Source organism: Phaenicophaeus curvirostris, chromosome 13 (genome assembly GCF_032191515.1).
Source record: "Phaenicophaeus curvirostris isolate KB17595 chromosome 13, BPBGC_Pcur_1.0, whole genome shotgun sequence".
Lineage (NCBI taxonomy): Eukaryota > Metazoa > Chordata > Aves > Cuculiformes > Cuculidae > Phaenicophaeus > Phaenicophaeus curvirostris.
This window is the reverse complement of record NC_091404.1, coordinates 9,804,680-9,828,806: the sequence shown is the minus strand read 5'-3', so window position 1 is coordinate 9,828,806 and position 24,127 is coordinate 9,804,680. Positions and strand designations below refer to the sequence as shown.

General features: G+C 40.6%; 1 protein-coding gene across 2 annotated transcripts in view; it reads left to right on the top strand.

The window, feature by feature from the left end:
* AFF2 (ALF transcription elongation factor 2) overlaps positions 1 to 24,127 on the top strand; it is a 326,439-nt gene that overhangs the window by 177,050 nt on the left and 125,262 nt on the right. For both annotated transcript variants that reach the window (XM_069868041.1, XM_069868040.1), the window contains exons 4-5: positions 1,493 to 1,537; positions 23,227 to 23,313. In XM_069868041.1, coding sequence (XP_069724142.1) covers positions 1,493 to 1,537; positions 23,227 to 23,313 — 132 coding nt within the window. The remainder of the gene's footprint in view (positions 1 to 1,492; positions 1,538 to 23,226; positions 23,314 to 24,127) is intronic.

Below are 24,127 nucleotides of genomic sequence, written 5' to 3'. Positions count from 1 at the left end.
CTTGTACTCTGCAAACTTACTATTGAAGCTATTTGGTTTGTTTTCTCATATTCCAAAATACTGTTTTTTCACTGAAAGAAATCAGGAGTGTGTTAGAGACATATGTCCTCCCAGTATCCCAGTTCACATGGCAGCAATGCCTGTGCTTGCTAATCTTTTGGTTAAAGTTAATTATATTCCTCATTGAATGGAGAGTTGGTGTGAGGTATGGAAAACAGAGATTAGCTAAGAATTTATAGGTGTTGAGAGGGGAAATAGTTATTTGAGTAAAAGGAGGGGGATGAAGGAAGGCTGATGAAGGGCTGGAATATCCAGTCATGCCGTATGAAGGTGGACTGCATGCCGACTGCAACTAATGCTGACAATCCACTGGAAGTTCTCAGCCTAGGTTTGTTAGGCACCGTGGTTGGTGCTTTTGGTCAAGCTCTATTAGCAGATTAGGATGACAGGGATTAAGTTTAGTTATGAGTGCCTTTTACCAAACCAGTTAGCAAGGGCAATATCTCTGTGAATATTAATGGTATGAAACACTTAACTTGTTTTTTGGCACCTTCCTGGATATTGCCTCTTCCTCTTCTACTGGATCCCCGTGATAAGAGCCCATCATCACTACCTGGGAGAGCCACAGCATGGTTGTACGTGTGGGTCGTGTCTGCCTGTTGTGTACATAATTGTTCCCAGTATTTATAGGCCTTGTGCTCTTTTGTGTCCTTGGAATGAGGGATTGTGGCAAATGCTGTCAAGTACCTTTTAAACAAGTATTTTCAGTTTGAAGGTGTTAAGGGCACCACTGTGTTTGTGTGTGTAGGTATGGTTGTGTGCATAGATACATCACGTTTTTCTAGGGGGAGAAGGAGTATCTGTAAGGCCTCTTAAGGTGGATTCTTGTGTGCTGTTTAGTCCTCAGAGGATTCTTAACCTGCAACAGGCTGATGGAGTGAGTGACAACAAGATCAGCAGCCGCTCTTATACTCCAGCCAGTATTTTACTACAGTATATGTTTAAGTTTTAGGCACTGTCTTGGCTGTTAGCCTATTAAACTGTAGGATAAGATAATTGATGATAACAGCCTTCTCCTCACTGTTATCACCTCTGTCCTTCACTGCAGCATGCAGCAACTTAAACCAAACCTTGCCTTCTCTCTGAAGGCTGCCGATAGGGATAACAGTGGGATCTTCTTCAATTACAGAAGTTTCAGGCAGTTCTATAGCCACTTATCAACTGTGAGGAAATCAGAGTACTTTATTGCTTCAAAAGTGTCATTAGTAGCACAAAGCAGCGTGCAAGGAAAAAACAACTTTTGACAAAATGGGTCCTGATGATGATTTATGTTGATCTGAACGTTAAAATTTGGTAGGCAGTAAATGTGGATACAGCAGTCTTCAAAGAAAGGCAGTTGCTTGTTAGCTGTTCATCTGTGTGGTTGTAGTCACTGAACTTTGCATCTGGCACCTGACTAAACATCTCCTTTTTTTTTTTTTTCTAAACCTAGGTTACCCTTCCCAATGACTCCAGCTGTGTGGAAGAAATATTACGGGTGAGTAGTACCCTTTGGTTTTGTTATCTTTTGAATAATTGTAGTGCTGTTATTTCATCTTTCATGGAGAAGAGTTGTATGGCTCTTTAACGCAATAAATAATAACATATTAGTGGTTCTTTATTAAGGAGACAGCCAAGTGGTAGGCCTACAGTTGTTCCATAGTGAGAAGGTCAATTCACCTAATAGTTTGTATCTGCCAGCTTGTCTCAGTCAGGATTTACACACATTCCTGTTCTTTATTAAGTTCTCAGCCTCTGTGAGTCTCACCAGAACACATTTCTCTCTTACCCTGAGATGGTGTCACCTTAATTCTTCCACTCATGGGCTAACCTACAGTCTTCCTTCTTCGCCTTCCAAGCTACAGTTGCTCATCGTTCATTGTTTTGTTAAAAAACTCATAGATGTTTTTTTCTGGAATCCTTGGTCAGTGGTTTAATACAGAAAATGAGAACAACCACTTCAAACTGAACGTGGCTTAGTTGCAACAAGATCGTATAGCAAGAAATAGTGAAGTGTGAACAAGTTGTGTATATATAAATCTGCCTTACTTTCAGTGTAAGATGGGCTTTTTCTCTGATACTCCAACTTTGCTGTCACCTGTTGGCAGGAAGATTTGTCTGGAGGCAGGTTTGCAACCCGCCAGTCCCTATCTGGGATTTAAGTCTTTACCCTCATGGATTGGGTTTCTCAGCTGTCATAGCAACCTCGCTGATATTGCCATCCAACCTGCTGGATTTTAGTGTTGAAGGGGTAAAATTTCAGTGGGCATTTTTTCTAGCCATGTCATTATCACTAGGAGTAACTGGTGTAAACTTCCCGAGCCCTGTAACCATGTGTAACAATCACGCCAACTTGCTTGCAAGGGCATGGACTGATTCTTGCTTATAAAATAAAAGGGCTTTCGCTATTCCTTACAATCCAGAATTAAATAGTTTGGGAAACTGGTTTGTGGTTTGGGTACACACATTATCTTGGGACGCTATTTATGTCCTTGGGGTTGCCCCTGTTACTGCAGAAGTAAGTCGAACCAGCGGCATCCACGCAGGTGCAGACTGCAGTAACGGAGGAGTATGCATCTGCACGTGCACCCAGCAGCAGCGGATGCAAGGAAATAAATGAAATGTAGTTTCAGCCTTGAAAGTGAGGAGGCGTTTGTTACCTATAGAACACTAAGGGAGCAAAAGCAAAGAAAATGTTGAAAGGCTATGCGAAATACTCGGTATGTTTTAGATGTCTTCTTCCTGTGTTTATATATTTCAATTAGGCTCATTACTGTAGATGGAATGAATGACTTGTTAGCTGGAGAAAGAAGTTGTTTTCAGTAAACAGCATCAAAAGGAAATGTGATGCAGCAAATTTCAGAGATCAATCACCCAGGTGACAGTTTTAATGTGGGAACAGTGCATATAAATCACAGGAAGCAGAAGTGTCTTTTTTCTAATCAAGAGGAGGCGATCCTTTTTCCTCCCCCATGACTAGAATTTGAGTCAACAGAGGCAAAACGTCCTAGGCTTCCTTCTGAAACCTCCCAAAATCAATGCAGGGCTTTCTGTTGTCTTCAGAGGATGTGGATGAACTGTGGAGTCTGTGTGGCTGCAGGTAGCACCTCCTGCCACCAGTTGGCTGCTGAACCCAGGAGAACTCTTGCGGTGGACAGAGCAGAGATTTGGCAGGTTTCCGTGTCTCTGGGGGTCTGTCTCACAAAAGCAGGTAGTGGGCACCCAAAAAAGGGATACCAACTGGCAGATCTTTCTTGACTGCTGGGTGCAGATGCCTATTCCCCCTGTCTCCCATGTGCCCATGCTTGCCATCCAGCCATGGAGCAAACTTCTCAGCCATAGGTGTGGACAGAAGGCATCTCAAGCATATGGAAGTGGCTATGCGAGGGAGCAGCTGTGGGCTTGGTGTGTCATAGGTGAGCGTGGGACCTCAGCCATGGCTCATCTGGGGTGCATGCTCCCTCCCACATGGCAGCTAGGTAGATTTGCTTTGTGTGACGTGGTGAGAGCGGCTGAGTATCCATTCGTGTGGTGTGGGGCAGCTCTGGGCACTGAAAGGCTATCTGCAGCCTGCCTGGAACCTGTATGCAAGCAGGATGCAGACTGCCGGCGTCACCCTCAGGGCATGAAAGCAGAAGATCACGGAGCCACTTCCAGGGCTGCCCAGCTCAGCCCAGCAAACCCCGGTCCCAGCTGGTTGGCTTCGGTGGCAGCATTTTAGAGTTCCAGCTTCCTGTGATGCTAAAGCACACGTGGAAGTAGAAGTACCCGAGCCTTGTCAGTGGCTTTGTTCTTCTCAAATTCATAACGCAGAATAAGCTAGCGGGAAATGTGCTTTGGCTGCATGCAGAGTATCATATTCTACTTGACAGGCAATGGAGAGAAAATTAAGACATTGCGATGCCTAGCAGTAGTCAAGATCCAATCTTCAGGGACCCCATAGGTGCCCTATGTCTGGAGATTCAGACTGTCTTCTCCAGATGAAAGGATGACCCTTGGTTTCAGCAGCAATTTGTGCTTTGAGAACCTGGATTAAGTTTCCAGCCGTGGCAGATACTTTCTGGCCTTTTGGGGCCATTTACATAGGCTCTGAAGAGCCTTTGGGGAGCGCAGGCTTTGGCTCCCTGATGTTTAACTCCCCAGGTTAAAAAAACAGACTGCAAACATTTCCATCCTGTCAGGGGTGTTGCAGAGGTAAATGAGAAGGATTACAGGACAGCAAAGTCCCAAAGGCAGAGAGATGGGGCTGTAATAGCATGTATTTTGACCAACCAAACCATCGGCAGCGACTGGCAATTTCTGCTCTGGGCTCTGTCCGCTGCTGAGCTGTGCGCTCCAAAGTGCTGGAGGAAGGATGCTGCTGTCTGACTCACCCCAGCCTTGCCAGTCTCCCTTGAGAACATTAAAGTTTGCTTTTACTCTTTTTTTTTTTTTTTTTTTTTAAGTCAGGGAATTAAGTGACTTCAGTTTCACCCCTCAAAAAGACACAGTAACTCTTGCAGGTTTTTTTGCTAGAGTTTCAAAGTAAGAGACATCCAAGCTAAGATCTGTGACCTCTGATTTTACAGAGCTCTTTTTTCAGGCTGGACCTGATTAATGGTTTTTGTAATTGTAGAGGTTTGCAGTTCCTAATCTGTCTTCTTTTTTTTTTTTTCCCCCTAGAAAAAAAAAGGTTTAATTGGGTTTATGGTCAAAAATTTCCAACCAAGTGAGGGGAAAGGTCTTGAATCTGTTCAAACCCCTGAGTCTTCAGAGACAGAATTTCACAGTCCTTCAGGTTTCCTGAGACTCTTAGCCACTTATGTCATCTTGTGTAAATGCTTTAAGGACTGTTCCTGATACTACAACCAAAGGTTAATTGCAGACTAGTCTCCTGTTGATTTTGCTTTTCTAACCAGGATGGCTGAGAAGATTATTGTTGTTAATAATAATAATAATAACAACAACAATAATAGAACTCTTGCACAACTAAGGCCAAGCTGTAAAGGTGGTACAGGAGACTTGCATTTAATACAGGTTGCTAATACCAATTTGAAAGATGAAGGCAAAGGCACTAGCGGTTGGTGCAGTTTTTTCTATTCCAAAGCGTGGCTTATTTTTTTTAAACCAACAAATGGCTTAGAAAGTGTGGATAACGTGGAAGACAGGCAATCAACAGTGTGTGTTTGTAATTCACATTTTATTAATATGGATTTAAATTAAGTTGTCACTTGCTATGTACAACCATTGAAAAATGAGTTCATTGAAATGTGCTGCAAAGTGCAGATGGAGCGAGAGAACTGACATTTTAAAGCAATATTCTGAAACTGTTACTTGTGCCAGTGGTACCAGTGCTTTTCATCAGTGTGCCGTGCTGTCATTGTGTGTTACATGATCCATCGTGCTGGTCCAGGCACAGGAGTGTCAGTGTGAGGCTGAGTGTGAACTAGCAGCAATCCATTTCTGCCCGTAGAGAGCACAGAAAGAACCTCTGTTAGCATTGGTTTACCTCTGGGTAAAGAGATGATAAGCATACAACGTTACACAGGATAGGAAGGAAATCTTATTTAACTAAATTTTCCTGAGGACTTGTAGTGTAAATTGAAACTTTGGGCTAGGTGTTTAGGCAGTCGATTAGATGTAATCCTAAGAAGTGAGGCTCTGGTCTGTACACATAAAGCTTTCGTGTCTGTGTTGCTAACCATCTGGGTAGGCACTTCTGTCTAAAAATCTGTCCCTGCTTAAAGGAACAAAGGAATTCTTGTAGGCACATATTTGCTGTAGTAAGGCATCAAGTAACTAGATGGACTTCTGATGTTACGTGGACATCTGTGATATTAATTAAAAGCTTTCTACTCTGGTTGCAAAACAAATCCTAAATATAATCCAGTAATTAGTATAAAACTGACTGGAGTTAAATGAGCAAAGTCTATAATTTATATTGTCTTCTACTCTTCTGATGACTAGCTCATTTCTAATGACATTGGAGAATATGTAAATTGATCAGCAGGTGAAAATGCCCTTGACTGGGTGAATTATGTGTAGCATTACCTTCCTCATGCCAATTGAAAGCACTAACAGATTTAATATGTATCATCTATAGTTGAGGTGAGCTGTTCACAGAGCAAAATTAAACTGTAACAGATATAGCCCATTATTTGCCCCTCAGTAATTGTTTTCTCTTCTAAAATACAAACCAACATTGAAGAACGATGCTAAACCTAATTATAATAATTGTAATTTGAAAAATACAGGTACGCTGTCCAGTGTGGTTACAAATGCACTTAGTAGCTGACAGGCAGTTTAAATATTTTCATGTGGAATCTAGGGGCTTGCTGGAGAGGACATGATGTGAATTTAAAATGATTATCCAGACGTCATTGGACAAGTGAATAACGAGCCGACTGGCCTAGTAAATCATGTGAACCTGTCAAATGTGGGAACACATTGGGGAGGAGATGATGTCAAGTAACAGTAACTTAGCAACCTGGCATTTAGCTGTCCAGAGAATGAGTAAGAGTAGCCACTTTTAAATAGCTGAGTAAATAAATGAATCCCTATATGTCTTAGGTGTGCTATAAAAATAGCCCAGCACCGTATGTTTTGTGTCAAGCTGCTTCTTTCTCCAGGATAAGGTGATTTATTATTTCTATTGAAATGAAAAAAATGGATTGAAAAGTTAACCCACGTGTAAATGTGTATCTGCAGCCTTTGTCCCTTGTCTGGCATGCAGCCTTTGGAAGTGTGTAAGGAATGGGTAACAGCCTGCTTTGGAAAAGTCAGTGTGTTACGATGGTAGGGCTTTTTTTAATTTAGACTTTGCTTATATATGTGAAGATTTGGATGGATAAAACCAGTTAATTTCTTCGCAATTTCCAAGCCATCGCATTTTCAGCTTTTTATCAGCATTTTTTTCAATGGAGGCAGAATCAGTTTCTGCTCTCACATCAAAATAAATCAAGGGGTAATTCCACTGACCTCTGATCTCATTTAAGTTCATTGAATTCTCCTTCCTCCCACACTAGTACAAATTGGCAGCACCTCCACTTAGGTTTCTGCTGCTGTTATTAAATAAAAAGGAGTTACACCTGCATTACTTGAGATATACATAAAAGCAGCAACTAGTCCTTTGCTCTTATGACTCTGCGGATGTAGTCTCACTCCAGAAAATGGAAATGCTGAGTAATTGTTTGACAACAGCTCATTCCTGGTTTGGTAGGATCAGCTCAACTCTTGTCTCAGTACCACCAAAAGAATTCAGCAATAATTCCAGGAAGATCAAAGAAGCGTTTTCCCAGCATTTTGTGCTGTACGCACACAAGCACTGTGAGATCAATAGTTGGAGTCATTTGAGGACAACCTGGTGTCAGCTTGAAATGCCAAAGGTTCTTTGGGTGTTGGAGAATGCAGCCTTAGATCTTCCCAGTCTAGAGCAGACCCTTGACATGGAGGTTTGCCTTGGACATTTGTGAGTGGCAGCTGAATACAGTTTTTGGCCATTCACCTTTACAGTGACAGTGCGGTGCCACCCATGACAATAGCACTTCAGGAGCATTATCCCAAACCTGTCTATGCGGAAAACTCAGAGCTAACTTTAGGCTGGCTGAGTAGGAGGTCGGAGTGGCTCAAGCTCTCAGCTTACGTGGTTGGTTTGCTGGGCTGTCATTGTGCTGCTGGCATCGCACAGGTTAGGTATGAGAGGAGCTCACTTGTGATGTAGATATGCACTATAAATATGCTTTGTGCTGCCAGATCAACGCAAAGCAGACTTCATGCTGTTGAGGAGGTGGCGGGGAGAAAAGGTTGACTGATGTGACAAATGTGTGTGGGTTTGCACTGTTTCCTGTATTCGAAAGGCGGCGGTTTGCACCTGCCTGTTACAGGGATAAATGCCTCTTCAAGATGTAAGGCAGCAAAAGATTAGACCCTTGTCAGGACAGACAAGCAAGGTCTGATTCCAGCCTACAGACACATTTATCAAATAACAGCTTTATTTTTGTAGCAGTATTAAAGAAATTATTTAGCAAAGAACTTTGAAATGTAAAATCTGATCTTTACATGGGTCTATTTCAACCTGCTTACACTGTGACAGGAAAACAAGATTACAAAAGGTATTCAGAAATGTAGAGATAGCCATGCACCTATTTCAAACTCACTGTTCAATTCTTTTTTCTTATCTCCTTAACCATAGAATTTTAACATATATTTTTGTATGGCCAAATTGAAATATTGCTGATTTCAGTAGCATTATATAATTCTGCTGTCATTGCCAGATTTACCATGGCTACTAAAATTACCGCAGAGTGAACTGACATAACAAAAGTTTGGACATATATTACTGCTCCTGAAGAGAATGAAAGCACACTTATGAGAAATTAATGATTAAATAAAACCCAGTTCATTCTTGTCTGTTTTCCAAACTTTTCAGAATCTCTTTTGCACCAAAACAACCACTTCTGGTTTCTCTTCATTTACAGTGACCTCAGAAATGATCCACTAAGTATTGTGTCATGTTATATGCTTAGCATCCTCGCTGTGATTCAGAACTCTGTTATGATAAAAATAGTGGTATTTTGTAAGAATATACAAAGTATTTTATTTTAAAAGGCAGTTCAAACAAGAAAGCAATTCGAGCAAAGTCATCATCTTGGAGGAAAAGATCATAAGTTTCCACCTGTATAGAAGATCAGGTGCACCCTCTGTGGCACTTAAAAGTTATGGTCGCTTTGTATATACTACTTTTTCAAGTACCTCTAAGTTTTGTAGTTCCAGAAGTAGTTGGAAGTGAAAGAGACAAAAAATGTGGGAAAACGAGTTGATGGGATCTTTTAGCCGAGTGGAGAGTATCATAAAACTAAGATTCCTACTAAAGATTTGCAGACCCATGGGACATGACTTCCCGTCCCTTTTCATCATTGTAAATAAAGAATAACTCCCTTATCTTTGAGTGAACGTGAGAGAGAAAACAGACCCAAAGAATTCAGGATGTCAGATCAACTTTGACCTTTTGTATGCTCCCATGAACAAAAAAAAAAGGCTGCAAGTGCTGAACTTGATGGAAAATTTTAAACACTTCTGTGCTGTTACAGTGTCTGGTTCTAGCTGTACCAGTTATCCTCCCTTAAGGATCTCATAGGATGCACAACTTTATGTTGTGTAAAATGGTGATTAGCAACTTTAGAGCCTGTTGTGTGCCTGTCCTGGAGTACTGCTGCCGATTCCAAAATACCTGGTAACAGAAACCACTGGCACAATATATGCAGTGCGGTCAAGCAGAAAAGCCATCTGAAGCTCCTGTACTCCACTTGCACATCTTACTGCCAAAATATTAAACAAAAAAATGTGGTCCCATTTTGAAGTATAAGTAGCAGAATATTTCTCTGGTCTCAGATTAATCATTTCTGTTATTTCATCTTGTCCTGTCAAAATGAAACATGGTTAAATATGGGCATTGAGTGTTTAAACTGCTAGCAATGTTACCTTTCATTTAAACAGATTAATAATGTGTACTCTACATAACAAATTGCTTTAGGCGCAGAATGAAGACATTGAAAACATACTAAAATTGAGTTAGGCTTTCTGAAATGAATGTGTGCTTTGGAAACAATTCTGGTTTGAAAAGACAAAGTCTATATCATCTTCTGTGGTTCTCTATCTCACAAAAGGAAAGGGCTCCATTTTTTGTAGCCTCAAGGGCAAGTGTTGCAGGTTTTAAGTCCTGGTAGGAAGCCTCCCCATAAGTCAGTGCTGCTGAAGAAGCTAGTGGGGCCCATGAAGGGTGGGTTGGTCATGTGTGGTTAGTAAAGAGAAATAGAGCTAGGAAAAGGCTAGACAGACTTGCAGCATCCAAGGAAGGGTAGGGCTGGAAGATGTAACCAAATGAGCCTTCAGAAAGAGTTTCAGGAGCTCTCTTCTTTGAGATTCTCCTCTGAAGTTTCAGCTGGCCATGACAATCAAAACCTAAAAACATTGATTGATGGTTAAAAAAATATTTGTAAGACAAGAACTAGAGAAATGGAAAAAAATGAGCTAACAAATGGCCAGGAACTTGAGGCATATTCTGTTTCACTGCTTTTCGTGTTGCAATTTGAAAGTTTACTGCTCTTCAGCTCTTGGAAGGAAAGTAAAGAAAACACAACGAAGGTGGCACCTGGAGCAAACCTGAAGTTTAAATGTTGAATCTCATTGTTTCTCTCAGAGATATTGGGTGGAACTGTTCTGTTACAGCAAATACCAGGAATATTCGTTGCTGTTTTCTTCACCTACTGCAGTCTAAATTTCAACCAAATCACTCCTAATCTCTTCTTCTTAAGGCAAGAATACAGGCACCAGCTGAGCTACTAGCCAAGAAGTATTTCTTCCCACGAGACTCCCTGGATGAGCAGGTTGACTTTTTCTTTGGAGGAATCATGTAGTGACATGCTAACAGACTTTCTGGCCTCCATGGGTTTCATGGAAGCAGCCTAACATGAGAAAGCAGCCTTACAGTCATTGTCTTAAGTTCAAGTTACTCCACATTCTGTAGGGAGAATAGTTCTCGAGACCACCTTTTAAGGGAAGCAGTTTATATCTTTGCTGCTTGCCGTCAATCTGTAGACTTCGAGAGCATCGTGTGGTGTAGTCATTGGAGCTCTTTCTGAAGATGTCTTCCTTCTTGCCTGTGGAGATCATTTCAGCTGTCAAAGGCTTCAGAAGACACCTCTTCACACCTGCCAATAAAAGACTGATGTGGTCCATCTTCCCATCTCTTTGAACATCCTCTCAATAAATGCTGGAGTACATAGACTCAGATAAAATGTCAGGCCTTTAATCTTCATGTGTAATCTTGCAATGCTCCTTCATTCCACAATTCCTTCTATGAAATGGGGAAACAGAACTTCACCCACACTGCCATCATGCTGCGAAGTTAAATTAGTTGCTGGCAAAAGACATCGAGGTCCTCAGCTGGACTTATTGGTGTTATAATTGTGCAAATGCAAGGTTCAATCAGATATTTAAAATTATGCTACGTACTGTGGCTTATCCGTTTCAATAGAGAATTTCTAACGTTTTTTTAAAGAAAGCACGTCATTGAATTTAATGTTCTGAGAAACCTTATGAACTTCCAATCTATTTTAGCCATATATTTCAAATTGTGCTTATAATTGTGGTTTTTATTGAATATGTAAGTTCCTTTCAATTTCTTAATACAGTGCATGAGTTTTAATACACATTTGAGAAGAATGCACACTGTGGATGAGAGGCACTTTTGAACGTTTTCAAATTGTCACAGTGAAATTGTCACATTTGTTTAATTAGCTGTAGATCCTGCCACATTGATTTATGTCAGCTGTGTAACAATTTCTTTGGATAGCTAGAAAGGCTGACCAAAATGCTTTAGGGTTTTCTTTTTTTCTTTTTTTCTTTTTTTTTTTTCTTTTTCGCCAAGGATTTTCTCTCATTTCTTTTTTATTTAAAAGCAGTCATACAGGCACCCAGCCCTGCAGAAGTCAGCTAACGAAAATGTCAGGCTGTGGTGTGGGTGTCACTAGGAACCCTGTTCTCAACAGTTTACAGCTCTTCTTTAAGGGTTTCCTCTATTCCAAAATTTTTGTGCAAAGTCTAAGCAGCAATCTTTTTAGGGGGAGATGGAAATAATACCTACTAGTATTTCGTACCGTGAAACAGGGACACATCTGGACTTGGGAAACTTGGATGGGTTGCTAATGGGGATTTAAAAAAAGAAAAAAGGGCAAAGCAGCCTTCATTGCATTTGCTGCTGGTTGAGTCAATGATTTAAGGCATGAACCAAATTTCACCTCTGGAACCAAGCTGGAGCATGGTGGGTACTGATCTTTTGTGAGGAATGCTTTGAGATCTTCTGATGGAATTTATTGCACAAGCATTGAATGCTAAAGGCCCCTTTTGGCTCTGTAGTCCTTTAATTTCTTTGCTGTGAGTATATCCTGCTAAAGAATATATTGTTTGTGTACCTCAAGGTGCATTAACCTTTAAAAATATTCTTCTGAGTCTCAGAAAAAAAAATTGGTGTTTGATTTGTTGGAGAACATTCCCAGTAGTGATTTTTGATTTTTTTTTTTTGAATTTGCCCATTAATCCCTTCCTACTTACTCCGTATTTTATAATTTCTAATTTCTTGAGTCCCTCATCTTTTCAATAAGAGGTCTGAGCTGCCAGTTTTGTCTATAAAAGGAGTGTTTTACCAATCGAATGAAAACTGGTGCTCAGATTTTTTATAAAGAGCAGCCCCTTGTCGTTCTGAGTTCAGACAAAAACAAAGAACGCAGCTTCAACAGTGGGGCGTTCACTGGAGGCTTCTTTCCATGAAAACAGTTATCACTCCTTTTTTCCTTGGCAATTGAGTCATTGTTGCTTTTAAAAGAAGTTGTCATGATCTCCTCATTACCATTTTTCTTAATATGATAAGTGTAAACTGCGAAAAAGCTATCATGTTTGAAAGGATACAGGGAACCCTGAGGAATGTTATACTAACTGCTTGTGCTCTTTGAAAAGGCTTAGACTGGGAATTTAACTAAATGCATCTTTCTGTCTCCTTTGCAGTAGCATTGTCATTTTATAGTGTCTTTCACTTATGACACAAGTCACCCTTCAAACAGAATGCTGTGTTACTGCATCTAGACTTTGTATCTCTCCAGCAAAGTGAGATCAACAGCTCCTTTTGGTAATTGTTTGAACATGATAATGTTTTGCACTCTGTTAGAAAAAAAAAAAAAAGAAAAAGAAAAAGTATTCTTTGGCAAGTCTATTCCAGTTCATCTTTGTATGATAACTGCTAATTGTCAGTGTTTGACACTAGCTGGAGCTGCAAATAGCACTGACTGCTTAGAGCTAATGAGCAGCCATGGGTCTACTGGGTGGTCTTTTCTTGGGCTTGCTCCAAGTTTCTTCCAGATTGCTCCTATGACCCCTGATAAACTGTTACTAATGAATAGTTTGGTATTCCTTTTTGGTCATCTAGAAGCAACAAAGACAATACATGTCATTGTCTAGTAATGTAGATATATAATTTTTAAATGCTGAAGCACCAAACGTTCTGCATTTTGGTTCTGTGGCTTTTGTGTCCTATTCAATAGTTTTCCTGTGGGAAAAAGAAGTAGTGTGGAGTTTGGAGACAGGAAGGTTATGGACTTTGCCCCTTTTCAGACCTGTTTTCAGGAGTTTGTTTCAATATAGCTTGTTGTCAGAAGGTTTTAAAAAATTCAGGCATTGGAGAAGGCTGTATTAATCTGATGCTGATTCAGAGTTAAGGACTGCTCTGGGTGGCACCAAGCGTCTTGAACTGTCATATGTCTTAGTGGCAGTTCCGAGTATTTAATGTTTCCAACCTCAAACTTATTAGTTTTGTAAGAAAGAACAATCTGGGTAACGAGGAGTCAAATGCATGCATGTGACAGTTGGAATCTGCCTACCAGAAATATTCTGAAGCCTCCATACCTTAAGGGAGATCAAAAAAAGACCTCAGCATTTTTTGGCTTCATTTTTCTTTACTTTTTAAACTGGCTTATTTGGGTAAAGCTGACATGCCAAAAAAGTATATGTTGTATCAAAACATCTTTTATAGCATACATGCATTTTTTCTACACCTGTTAGTTTAGCAGGAATGGATCAAAGGGAAGTTTTGGCATGATTTACAGGACACACAGATGCAGGAACAGACCTGCTTCAAGGCACAAGTGAGGAAAAGGAAATCAAGACTGAAATGTTTGTTCTTTTCCAAAGGCTAAAATTACTGTAATAAATGCCAGGTCACATGATATGGTTTCAGGTGGCTGCTTAGGTCTTTCTGTAAGAGGAGAGAATTAAAGGGTTGAGTGTGAGAAGTGGCAAGGACTTTGCCACTCTGTTACAGGCCAGAACCCATAGTGTAGTTTTTGGCAAACATGCTATACTTTTAACTTTACGAAAAAAAAAAAAGGGTTCCATCTTAGAGGATCAAATGATCAGGCTTCAGTTTGATATTTTCTGTCCATCCGGGTCTTGCTGAATGCTGATAAATCTGGCTGTGTTTGTGGATTTCCCAGCCAATATTCACTGTTCCCAATTTCCAGTCATTATTTAGAAGTTCCAGCACTGACCTAGGCATTGCCTGAGACAAAAAAATGAGGCTGTCTTTGCCCTCAGAGCATTCACAGGCTCCAATGAAGGCGCTGGGAAGATAAGGAGGGTCCGTAGGAGGGAGCATCTTGTTCATACACTAAAGGAGAAGCAAGTTTTCAACTGGGACACGTGGTAGGAAGAATATCACATAGGTGAAAATGGCAGCTTCTGGAAGTAAAGTTTTTAGCTTTTCTAGGTGTTCTCTCAGCTTCAGACAACTCTTAATGGCATTACATTTGAGGTATTGATAAAACCATGTAAGAGGGAAAGACTCACCATTAATAGGAGATCCTACCCTGGCACACCCACACAGGAAAACCCATGCTGCAATACTGCTTGTGGGGTAAGCAGAATAAAAGAGATCTGGCCAAGTCTTGGTTTTGAAGGAAAAAAACCCCAAAACTTTTGTAAAACATTTCAATGTGTATTGTACAGCAGTCTGTGGTAGCTTCATTACTTTGTATTTGACGATTAACAACTTGGAGTCCAATTTTAACGAGAGCAAATCATGGATTATGCAAAAGAATTCAGCTTTAAACTCAAAAAAATTGACTAACCTAGCTTCTTAATTTCCCACTATATGCTGTTTCAGATAGTCAAAGTTCCTGCTTTAAGACTAAAGCTTGTGCCCTCTGACACAAGCCGGTACTTTTCAAATTTCAGGTGTGATCTTTAGATTCAGTTTCATTGTACTGTCAAGATGTGGGCCGTAAGCTGGGTACATGGGTCTAAAAAAAATGATGATGTAGAACTTAAACACTTTCTGTACTAAGCCTACAGAATGAGAAATTTTGTGATTTTGTAATTTGATTTTGCCTGATTTGAAGTTGGAGATTTTTTTTTCCACAATGTTGGCATAACTAGCTCCAGAAATTAAATGCATTTTGTAACAGATTACATGAATAAGGTCCTGTCATGTGACTACATAATTCACTGTTGTATTCTGTATGAAATAAACATGAATTGATTACATCTGGCACGTAAAGGAGATGGTGTAATGCGTTGTATAAGTGTGCACAGTGGAGTGCCTCAGGGTAGGTGCAGTCTTGTTTTGTAACTGTAAATTATAGTTCTGCTCTCCTCTTGGTGTGAACCCTAAGTTTCAGAGAAGAAAACAGGCGATTCAGGACATGCTTTTTTACTTGTGAAGCTCAGGATGGATGGAACAAATTACCAGATTCCCTTAAACAAGTGCCAGCAGTGAATAGTTTCAAAACACAGTTGCTTATTTACTCAGAGAAATGTTGCCAATGTTTTTTAAATTGCAGAGATGAAATTAAATGTTGGTATTAGTAACTTTTGAAAGAATTAGCTTTTTATTACTTATTGTGCCTTTGTTTATATTACGCTGTTGTACTGCCAGGCTGTTATGTCGTATTTAACAGTCCAATGCATACTTCGTATCTCTTGAGGCCCTCATGAAAATTAGATGTGCCATCCCTGGAGATGGTAACCAACAAGTATCATTTTGAATAAATGAAATCAATAGGATATGGCTGCACATCTCAGTGGGGATGAGAAACTACCAAGGGTGGGAAGTATTGCATTGGCCATACTGTCCCCTCAAGGCTCTGGTACTATATAACAACTGGCAACAAAGTTATTAGTTTAGTTACTGAGAGTGACAGATAAAGGATGCCTAGCTTTCTGGACGTGGATTTTGTATCTGTGACTGCAAGTACTTGAGTAATTATGAGTGTATCATCAACTTTCAGGACTATCAAATTAGTGTTAGCTGGTGTTAACTGAATACCTAGTCCTGGATGCAGCATTTAACAGATAGGATCTCAGCTCAGCTGAGACTCAGTAAGTATGGAGGATCAGGATTTTACCCTGAGGATTACTCTGGTGTTCTTGAAGTGCTCTGTGAAAGACACAGCATCAACCACTGTCTGCCAGCATCCTGGCAGGACCTCAAGTCTGACCTATTCTGGCAGTTCCATGTACCTGACCCATCAGTGGGTCTGTCCAGAGGAATAGTTATATGGAAATACGAATATCTTGCATGCCTGGCATCTCACATGTGCTTGGCAAACTTCAAAGCTTTGATCATCCTTTCCTTGCGTGCAGCCATCACGACCTGTCCTTAACAAACCCCACATATTCTGCAAGTAGAGAAGACTCCTCCTGCTTCTCTTCTTGTATGCTCGTCTTTGACCATACAATCTTCATGACGTGGACCCTCAGGAAAATCCTGATCCACCTTGTAGAGAAGTATCCAACCTATTTCATGGAGGAGTCTTGGGAATGAATTGTTATATGCACAGCATGGACCATTTGGGGCTCAGGACCCAGCATGGAGCTGGATCATCTGACAGTGTAGACGCTTTTATATAAGCTGTTACTTTTAGGCTTGTGTCGAATTCCTTAAACTGGAAATCCGGTGGTGGGTTTATGTGGTGTCTCTTCATTGCTTTCCCCCTAAACAGCCTCTTGAGTGGAGATACCTTCTCACTGTAATAGAGCATTGTATTTCTTCACATACACAAGATTGGTTAGAGCAGTAAGTCCATCAGTCACGATTTGCTGTTGTTTTATTGTCTTCTAAATGCTCTAAGCAAAGAATATGAGTGGTTTTAGTTATAAAAGCTACAGTATGAGGAAAATGTATTGAAAAGTGTGAGGTTTATGGGAGCCAGAGAGTATCAAGAAGCTCAATAGAAAATGTTGGTATTGCCTTTCCTTTCTTTGTATATTTCCAAATTTTAACAAAGTAGGAAAGGAAAACACATTGTAAAGTTTATAGTTGAGCCCATTAGCTTTTAAAGCAATTTCTATAGTCATCTTTCACTGAATATAATTTTTGTCCTTCCCCTTCTTATTAATATGGAAGGGAATATTATTTTACCGTGAGAGGATACACAGTGTATCCCGTTTCCAGCTGAACAGAAGGAACTTATTTGTTGTCATTGATAAAACCCACAAGGTGAACACTGTGTTTTTAGATTATAGTCAGGGAAATGGTTGCTTTTTAAAGAATAAATGCTAGGTTTTCAGTAATAAACCCATGCATCTTTTTCAAACTGGCATTCTAGTAGTTTTTGGTACATAAGCAAGATATAAATTCCAGGATGACAAAGGCATCATTACAGGTGCCATCACATGTTCCTCCAACAATATGCACTGGGAGCTGGCCGCTGGTAATAAATTTGCTAAAACATTTACATGACTGAGAAATTTCCTGCCTTAACATGCATACCAAGAAAACTGACTTTCTCTTGGAGGCCATCAGGCCATCACTGAAGTCTTTTTCTTTCCCCGGCCCCTTACGGGAAAAAAAGTCATATCCCTTTGATGATGAGAAAACTTTTAAGTGCTTGAACATGCTAATCTAATGCATATCCATGAATTTATCTGTCATGCCCCTGTCAATACTGACAATGTATCGAAATACTTTCCTCAGGAAGCTTTTGGCCCTATAAAAAGCAGGCCAGGTTACTGGTCAGGATATTCCCAACTGCTCATGCAAACTTTCTGTTCCTTCATAATGAATATGAATGAAAAACATCTCTTAGGTTTATTGCCTTTGTGTTCCTTTAGGCTTTAATGTCATTTGCTTATACATATATAGATCTATAGCTATATATTCATTTGCTTGCACATATATTTTATATATATATTCATTCTTTCTTTTTCTCAAAGATGAAGTGGATTGATGGATTTTTCATTCAGTATGTGTAACATGCAAAATGTGGCTGCCCCTCATGCATTGCTGGTTTCCTAGTGGAGAGAGTTTGATCAGGTTTGTGTAAATGCAGAAATGAGAAGGCTACTGTGAAACAAGGCACACTTTTTATTAAGGTTGCATTGATAAATAGTTAATAAAACATTAATAAATCATCAATAGAGTCTTTAATAAATGGTAAATCACTTGGTTATCTTTATTCCATCAAGGCTGTAGGTTGCTTAGCACCAGCTGTAACATCAAGTTTGTAATAACCTCAGAACATCTATTGATCATATATTAATTTTTCTGAATGCAACTTTAACATACTGTGTAACCAAAAAGTGGAGAAAGTTTAAAGCAACAGATTTAGCTAAAAGGACTGAGAAGGACAGTTGACAGAATGCCACAAATGAGGTCTTTTTAGCAGCAGTGGCCTCAGATTGCATTTATCTCTAGCAACATGTGCAGGGCTGCTTCTCCTGCTCCCCTGGCCGCCCTCTAATGATGTGGGCAAAGTGCTAGTTCTGAAACTGCCTTTGTGGACTCTTGATGCCACAGAAGAAAAACACTGGAATTGTTGCTTTCTTCTTCTGCCTTTTTGTGGATCTACTATCCACAAGAGAGGCAGTAAGGGCAGCATTTGGCTGACAGAGATCTATCAAGAAAAAGGACTGGGAAGGGTCTTAGAAATCTCATCATCTACTGCACGTCCCTGTCCCAGTGCAGGAATCAATTCTACCTAAGCTATTCCTGAGTGATGTGTGCTAATGTGATTTTAAGTGTGTTCCTGCAAAGATGGAGCTTGTGTAGCTCTCTGAGCAATCTGTTTCAGTGCGGTACGGCCCTTACCATTAGGGAGCTTTTTTGTATATCTAACTGGAATCTTTCTAGCTGCAGTTTAAGTTCATACTCACCATAAAACTGAGAGACAGATTATTCTCTCCTTTAGCAACAGTTCTTTCTGTAATTGAAGACTATTCTCATGTCTCTCCACAGTTCTCCCAAGGGAAGTAGCGTGAGCCCCATATCTTGGGAGACCTCAAATTAGATCAGGCTAAGCAGTTTAGTGAGCACTGTAGGAAGAGAAGCTGCCTCAGTAGGAATACATAGTATACAGTCTAGCTGCTTTTTTCCATAATGACCTCTTGGAGCCTGGCTCAGTGCTTCTATCTGTATTTAAAAACACTGCACACTTTCTTTTGAACGAGAAGGAAATTATGGAAAAATGAAACACAGGGAAAGGAAATAAATCTTGAAGAAAACTATTAATTTTAGGGACTGGTTTTGTAAAGCTATTTACCATCTGCCACTTATCTTCTGTACTCAGTTCTCTCTGAACTTTTCCTTAGAAACTTGCAAGTTTAAATCCCTCCGCAGTCCTCCCCTTCCATTTAAATTGTGATTTGACCTTGTACCTCCACAGCCCTAAAAAAAGTTTGCTTGGACTATTTGTATTTTGGGTGATGCATTAGATCACGTCTGCATGTGTCCTTCTTAGTTACTGACCTGAAGGCTTTTATAGCTGAAAAATGCAGACTTAGCTGAAGAGTCAAGTGTGCCTAGCTCTAATAAATAAAGCACATGGAGTCAATTAAAACAATGTTTAAATAATTTTCAGAAAGGAGGATGCTTGATGTTACTGCATCAGAGGACCACAGTGACTTCTAAGCCAATGAACTCTGCAGGTTTACTTTCTTATTTAATCTCCAGGTCTATTACAAAAAAGCTTCCATAGCAACACTTAACATGATTTCAGAAATATTTTAAGTCCAAACCATGTGAAAATAAATCCTAACTCAATTTTGTGGGATTACTTTGTTTCCATTAAATTCCTCTTTAAAGCATTTCATATGCTCAATTTTATTATTGTTACTTCCAGGAATTTCTAAATACTTCCAAATTTGGGTTGATTAAAGTTTTTTAACTTCTGGGGGGGGGGGAAGAAAAGGTGCAATTCCCTGCCTGCTTTCCCAGCTATTTACAAAACAAGATATTTATATATGCATTTTAATGGATACATACACAACACATGCTGTCTGTGCGGTTCTTTATAGTCATAACATATTAGAAGGTAGATATATCAGATTTCACCAGTGAAAACAGAGCTTAGCAACTAACTTAAAGACGAGGGGCCTCCTAAAGAAATAGGGGCGCAGGAAAGAATAGTGAAGTCATGTGGATGATTAAACAAATGACATCCTTTCTTCTAGTTCTCCAGAGTGGTGTGCATGTGCTTAAGGAACAGAGTGGGAGAGAGTCAAGCAGGCAGTCGCGTCTCTGCAGGATGTGGGGTTGGGGTTTTGACCCTTCACTGAAAATAGTGTGGGGGCCGTTTCTGCATGTGATTCTGTACCTCCACGGTGCTCTGCGTGAGTGCAGCCTGCAGCTGTGTGGTTGGTGCAGTGTTGCTGCCCATACATTTTGAAGTGACATTTTTCAGATGGGCAAACTCACAAGTTTCTCTACAATCATTCAAGGTTCTTTTATCGACAGTGCTGTGGCACCTATCTCTAGGTAGAAGTAGGTCAATTTCTTTAAATAATTATGTATTTCCTCACCACTTCCACACACAGTGTTTGTTTATACCTTGAGCTTAGATACTTGTGGTTATTTTGCATGTGTGATCCTATCTGGAGTGTTCTAGCCAATAGTTTTTCTTGCAGTGATATTTGAAGTGAAATGCTTTAACATAGCTCGCCATTACCTTTGTAATAGAGCTTGATGCTCACAAGGTCACTCTGTAAATGTGAAGATTGGATAGTTCTAACCTCACTGAAGCTGACTTTTGCCTCTGTCTTCAGTGGAGTCAGGATTTCTTACCTTGTAACTGAATTTCCTCAAATAATAGCACATTGATTTTTCCTTTTCCTGCTGTTTTATGTTCAGGTGTCCCCTAACAGACAGATGACTAAATTTGCTTCCACTTCAGCCCACTGAGTTGGAATGCAGTGGATACTAGATGCATTTTGACAGTGAATATTCTGAAATATTTGCTGGCATCACCTTCCTGTGAATCCTAGGCTCTCTGTCCAGCCTTTCATGCATGGGCAGGAAAAGACTGAGGTCAAGTTTGTAATTGCAGTTCTAGAATATGATTCATTTCTGCCTTCAATCAGGCTGCCTGTTCCTCTTTTAATTATGTCATAGAGTCTTTGTTTCATCGTTTTGCTATGAAGAGATTTGCCACAAAGCAACCTCTATGGCATAGGATTTGGCAGAGGCATGTAGGATTTGGATTATATTATCTCACAGAAAAGTTCACCACATGCTTAAATCTTTTTCTGCCTTCCTCTGTGCAGAAGTCAAACAATCAGTGCAATATAATAGTGTTCTCGTCATTGCAATGAGCTGCCTTACTCTCACCCACCAGGAGGGATGAGCCATTCCCGAGCTGCCTTTTTCTTCCTCATTGCTACCATTTGGGCTTTGTGCAATGAAAACAGGCCCTGAGCTCCACAGGCAGAAACCTAAAAGCTTTTTCAGGAGTGCAGATATATCTGCACGCTCCCCTTTTCCTAGGTCGTCTCCACAAGGAGCTGGCAGAGCCTGGCCCCAGGCTGCGCTGTCTGTAGCTACGTGACCCTTTAGGTAAGCCACAAGTGCATCTGTGGTGCGCTGCAACGGTGGGAGTGGAGCAGAGGAGTCCAGTGAGGCTGAGCTGCTGGAGCAGCCCTGCCCTCCAGCCTCTACAAGGACTTCTCTCCATAGTGGTCATTCCTGGGCTCTGTCCCCTGCAAGGCTCAGCCAGACCTTGCTGCAAGAGCAGTGTTGCTAAGGGTGGAGATTTGATGGGCTTCAGTAAAATGCTAGTGCCTTAGAGGGGCTTGGGGGAGGTTCACGTCTGCTTGTCCCACTGACTGAGAACCATGGGGCACATTTTCTGTGTTCTCTCCTAACCTCCTGTATGACACATGATTTGTGAGGGACAACTGTAGAACTGAAACTCTTGTGTTCAGTGAACTATACGTTAGCGTCCATCTATAGCCACCATGTCTTTAGCTCAGATGCACCCACTGTACTGCTTTTTTGAAAACAGTTGTGTTTTGCTTAATTAATTGCATTATGTTATATTTTTATTTGCAGTGGTTGTTGTGTTACCTACAGAAACTTGTATGTTCGTAAGCTTTGTGGTGACTGGCACTTGACCAATGGGAAATAACAGCCGAGAAGTTTAGTTTACTGCACTCAGGATTATGGTCATTGCACACAAGATTTCCTAGATCCCTCTTTTGCTCTTTTTCTCCCTTGTCTCAAGAGCAAGAGAATCCTTTCTGAGCTTTGTAGGCAAAGAAGAACAACCAAGACAAAGATATAACAGATTGCCAGAGGCAAGTCGTACTCCCTCTCTGAATATTTATTAAAGTTAAAAACAAAGGTAAGAGAGAATGGAGCTGCATCTACCATAAAACACACTCATTATAAGGGCATTTACAAACTTTGCCTAAAACAACAGTTCTGCAGTTTCTCTGTTTTACTGATTTTTCCCCTCTTCTGAACATAAGCCCCAGTCTGCTCCCCCTGTGCTCAGCAGGGCAGCTGTTCTACATCTCAGTGTGAAAAAGCAGGGTGTGCACTGTCTCTTCTGCTTCTGTTTTGTAGCTGTGGGCACCCAGGTGATTTCTTTGAAGACAGCTGGAACGTGCATGTACAAATGACTAACTGATACAGGGAAGGGGTGTGTTGATTAGATGGTCGGTAGGCAGGTCTTCACCAGAGACTTGGATTTCCTAGTTAAGTATGGGCTTTCTGTGTAGTCCCGTGCAAGTTACCTAATCTTTTAGTGCAAGTTACCTAATCTTTTAGTGCCTTCCTTTAAAATGGAATTGATAGTGCTCTAATGCTGTGACACTGCATACCACATAAGTGCCTACGGCCAGTGCTGTGAGAAGATGCTTTGGTGTACAGGGCGCTGTCCCTGCTCTCTTCTACACTAGGTATTCATGCTGCAAGCTTGCTCCAGCTTTTTCTAGACTTGCCTCTGGTTTATTTTGCCACTGTGCAATCTTGATTAGGTTTGCACTCTGCTACCATGCAGTCCTTTACAGGATCACATACGGTGCAATACAGGAGGAAACCCCTTCCTGCTTGGGGCTTTGCATGTAAAACTGTTTTATGCCTATGATGGCTTCATTCCTGCAGCTTGACAGGCTGACCACAGAGGAGGAGTCAGATCGCACCAGATGAAAGCACAGATGCTCAACATTTTCAAGAGTAAAATCTGTCCTCTCCTTCATTCCTAGGAAGTGCTGCTTGTTGAGTGGTTAAGGTGTTCATCTACTGCGTAAGGATGGGTGGTGATGATTCCTTAAGCAATTACATCTCCAGGCTCACTGGATGATACCTGATCAGTTTTTCCTCTCTTTCTTCTTTATGTACATGAATTTGTTTTCAAAAACATGTTTGCTTTTTTTTTTATTCCCTAGGAGATGACCCATTCCTGGCCACCTCCTCTTACTGCTATTCACACTCCTGGCAAGGCTGAGCAGACCAAGTTTTCTATCCCAAGCAAGGTACAAATAGGCCATTACCAGTGACCTAATTAACATTCTGTTCTTTTGAGCGTTCTGGAGAGTTTATTTTTGTAACTGGTTCCATTTTCAACAATTTCTGAGGGTAATTTTAGTTGGAAATTCCCAGTCAGAATGTAGTTACCAGTAGGACTGTTTATTTAAAGCTGCAGAAGTTACAGTGGAGGCAGAGTAAACGTTATCTCTGTTGTTAGGAGAACCTTTCTACACAAAGTACAATATATTTTACTTGGTTTTCTTCTATTACTGTTTGTGCAATGCAATGGCTGAAATGGTAATTTGTTCCTACTTAGTGATTACTCTTAGGCTGCATGGTCACATTGCAGTTGCTGAAACTGTTCCTGCACCTGCCTGCACACACACTGCAAGGGCACACGAAGCTGCACAACATGATCCTTATTATTTGCCTTGTTAAAAGCATGCAATCAGCACTTCCCACATGCCTGAGAATACCTGTAGCTCACTTGACACAGCAAATCGTTAAGTTGTATGATTTGAACATGGCTTTAGCCCAGATTCCATTGTTGCCTTCTAGCTGTGATTCCTGTAGCACTGTTAGAGATTGAGCTCATACCCAGGACAATTACTGCCAGAGTTACCTTCTGGGGCCTCAATGACTGTGAGCTGGTCATGTTTGGGGAAGGGGAGGACTTCCCCAGGTTGAGATAGCAACACCAGTCTGACACGGAGCTACATAAAGGATTCTTTCTAAAGGCAGGACTCACAAAATAGCTTATAAAACTGGTACTGCTTGACGTTATGGTTCAAGCAATTGTATCCCGTTTTAGAAGCTGGA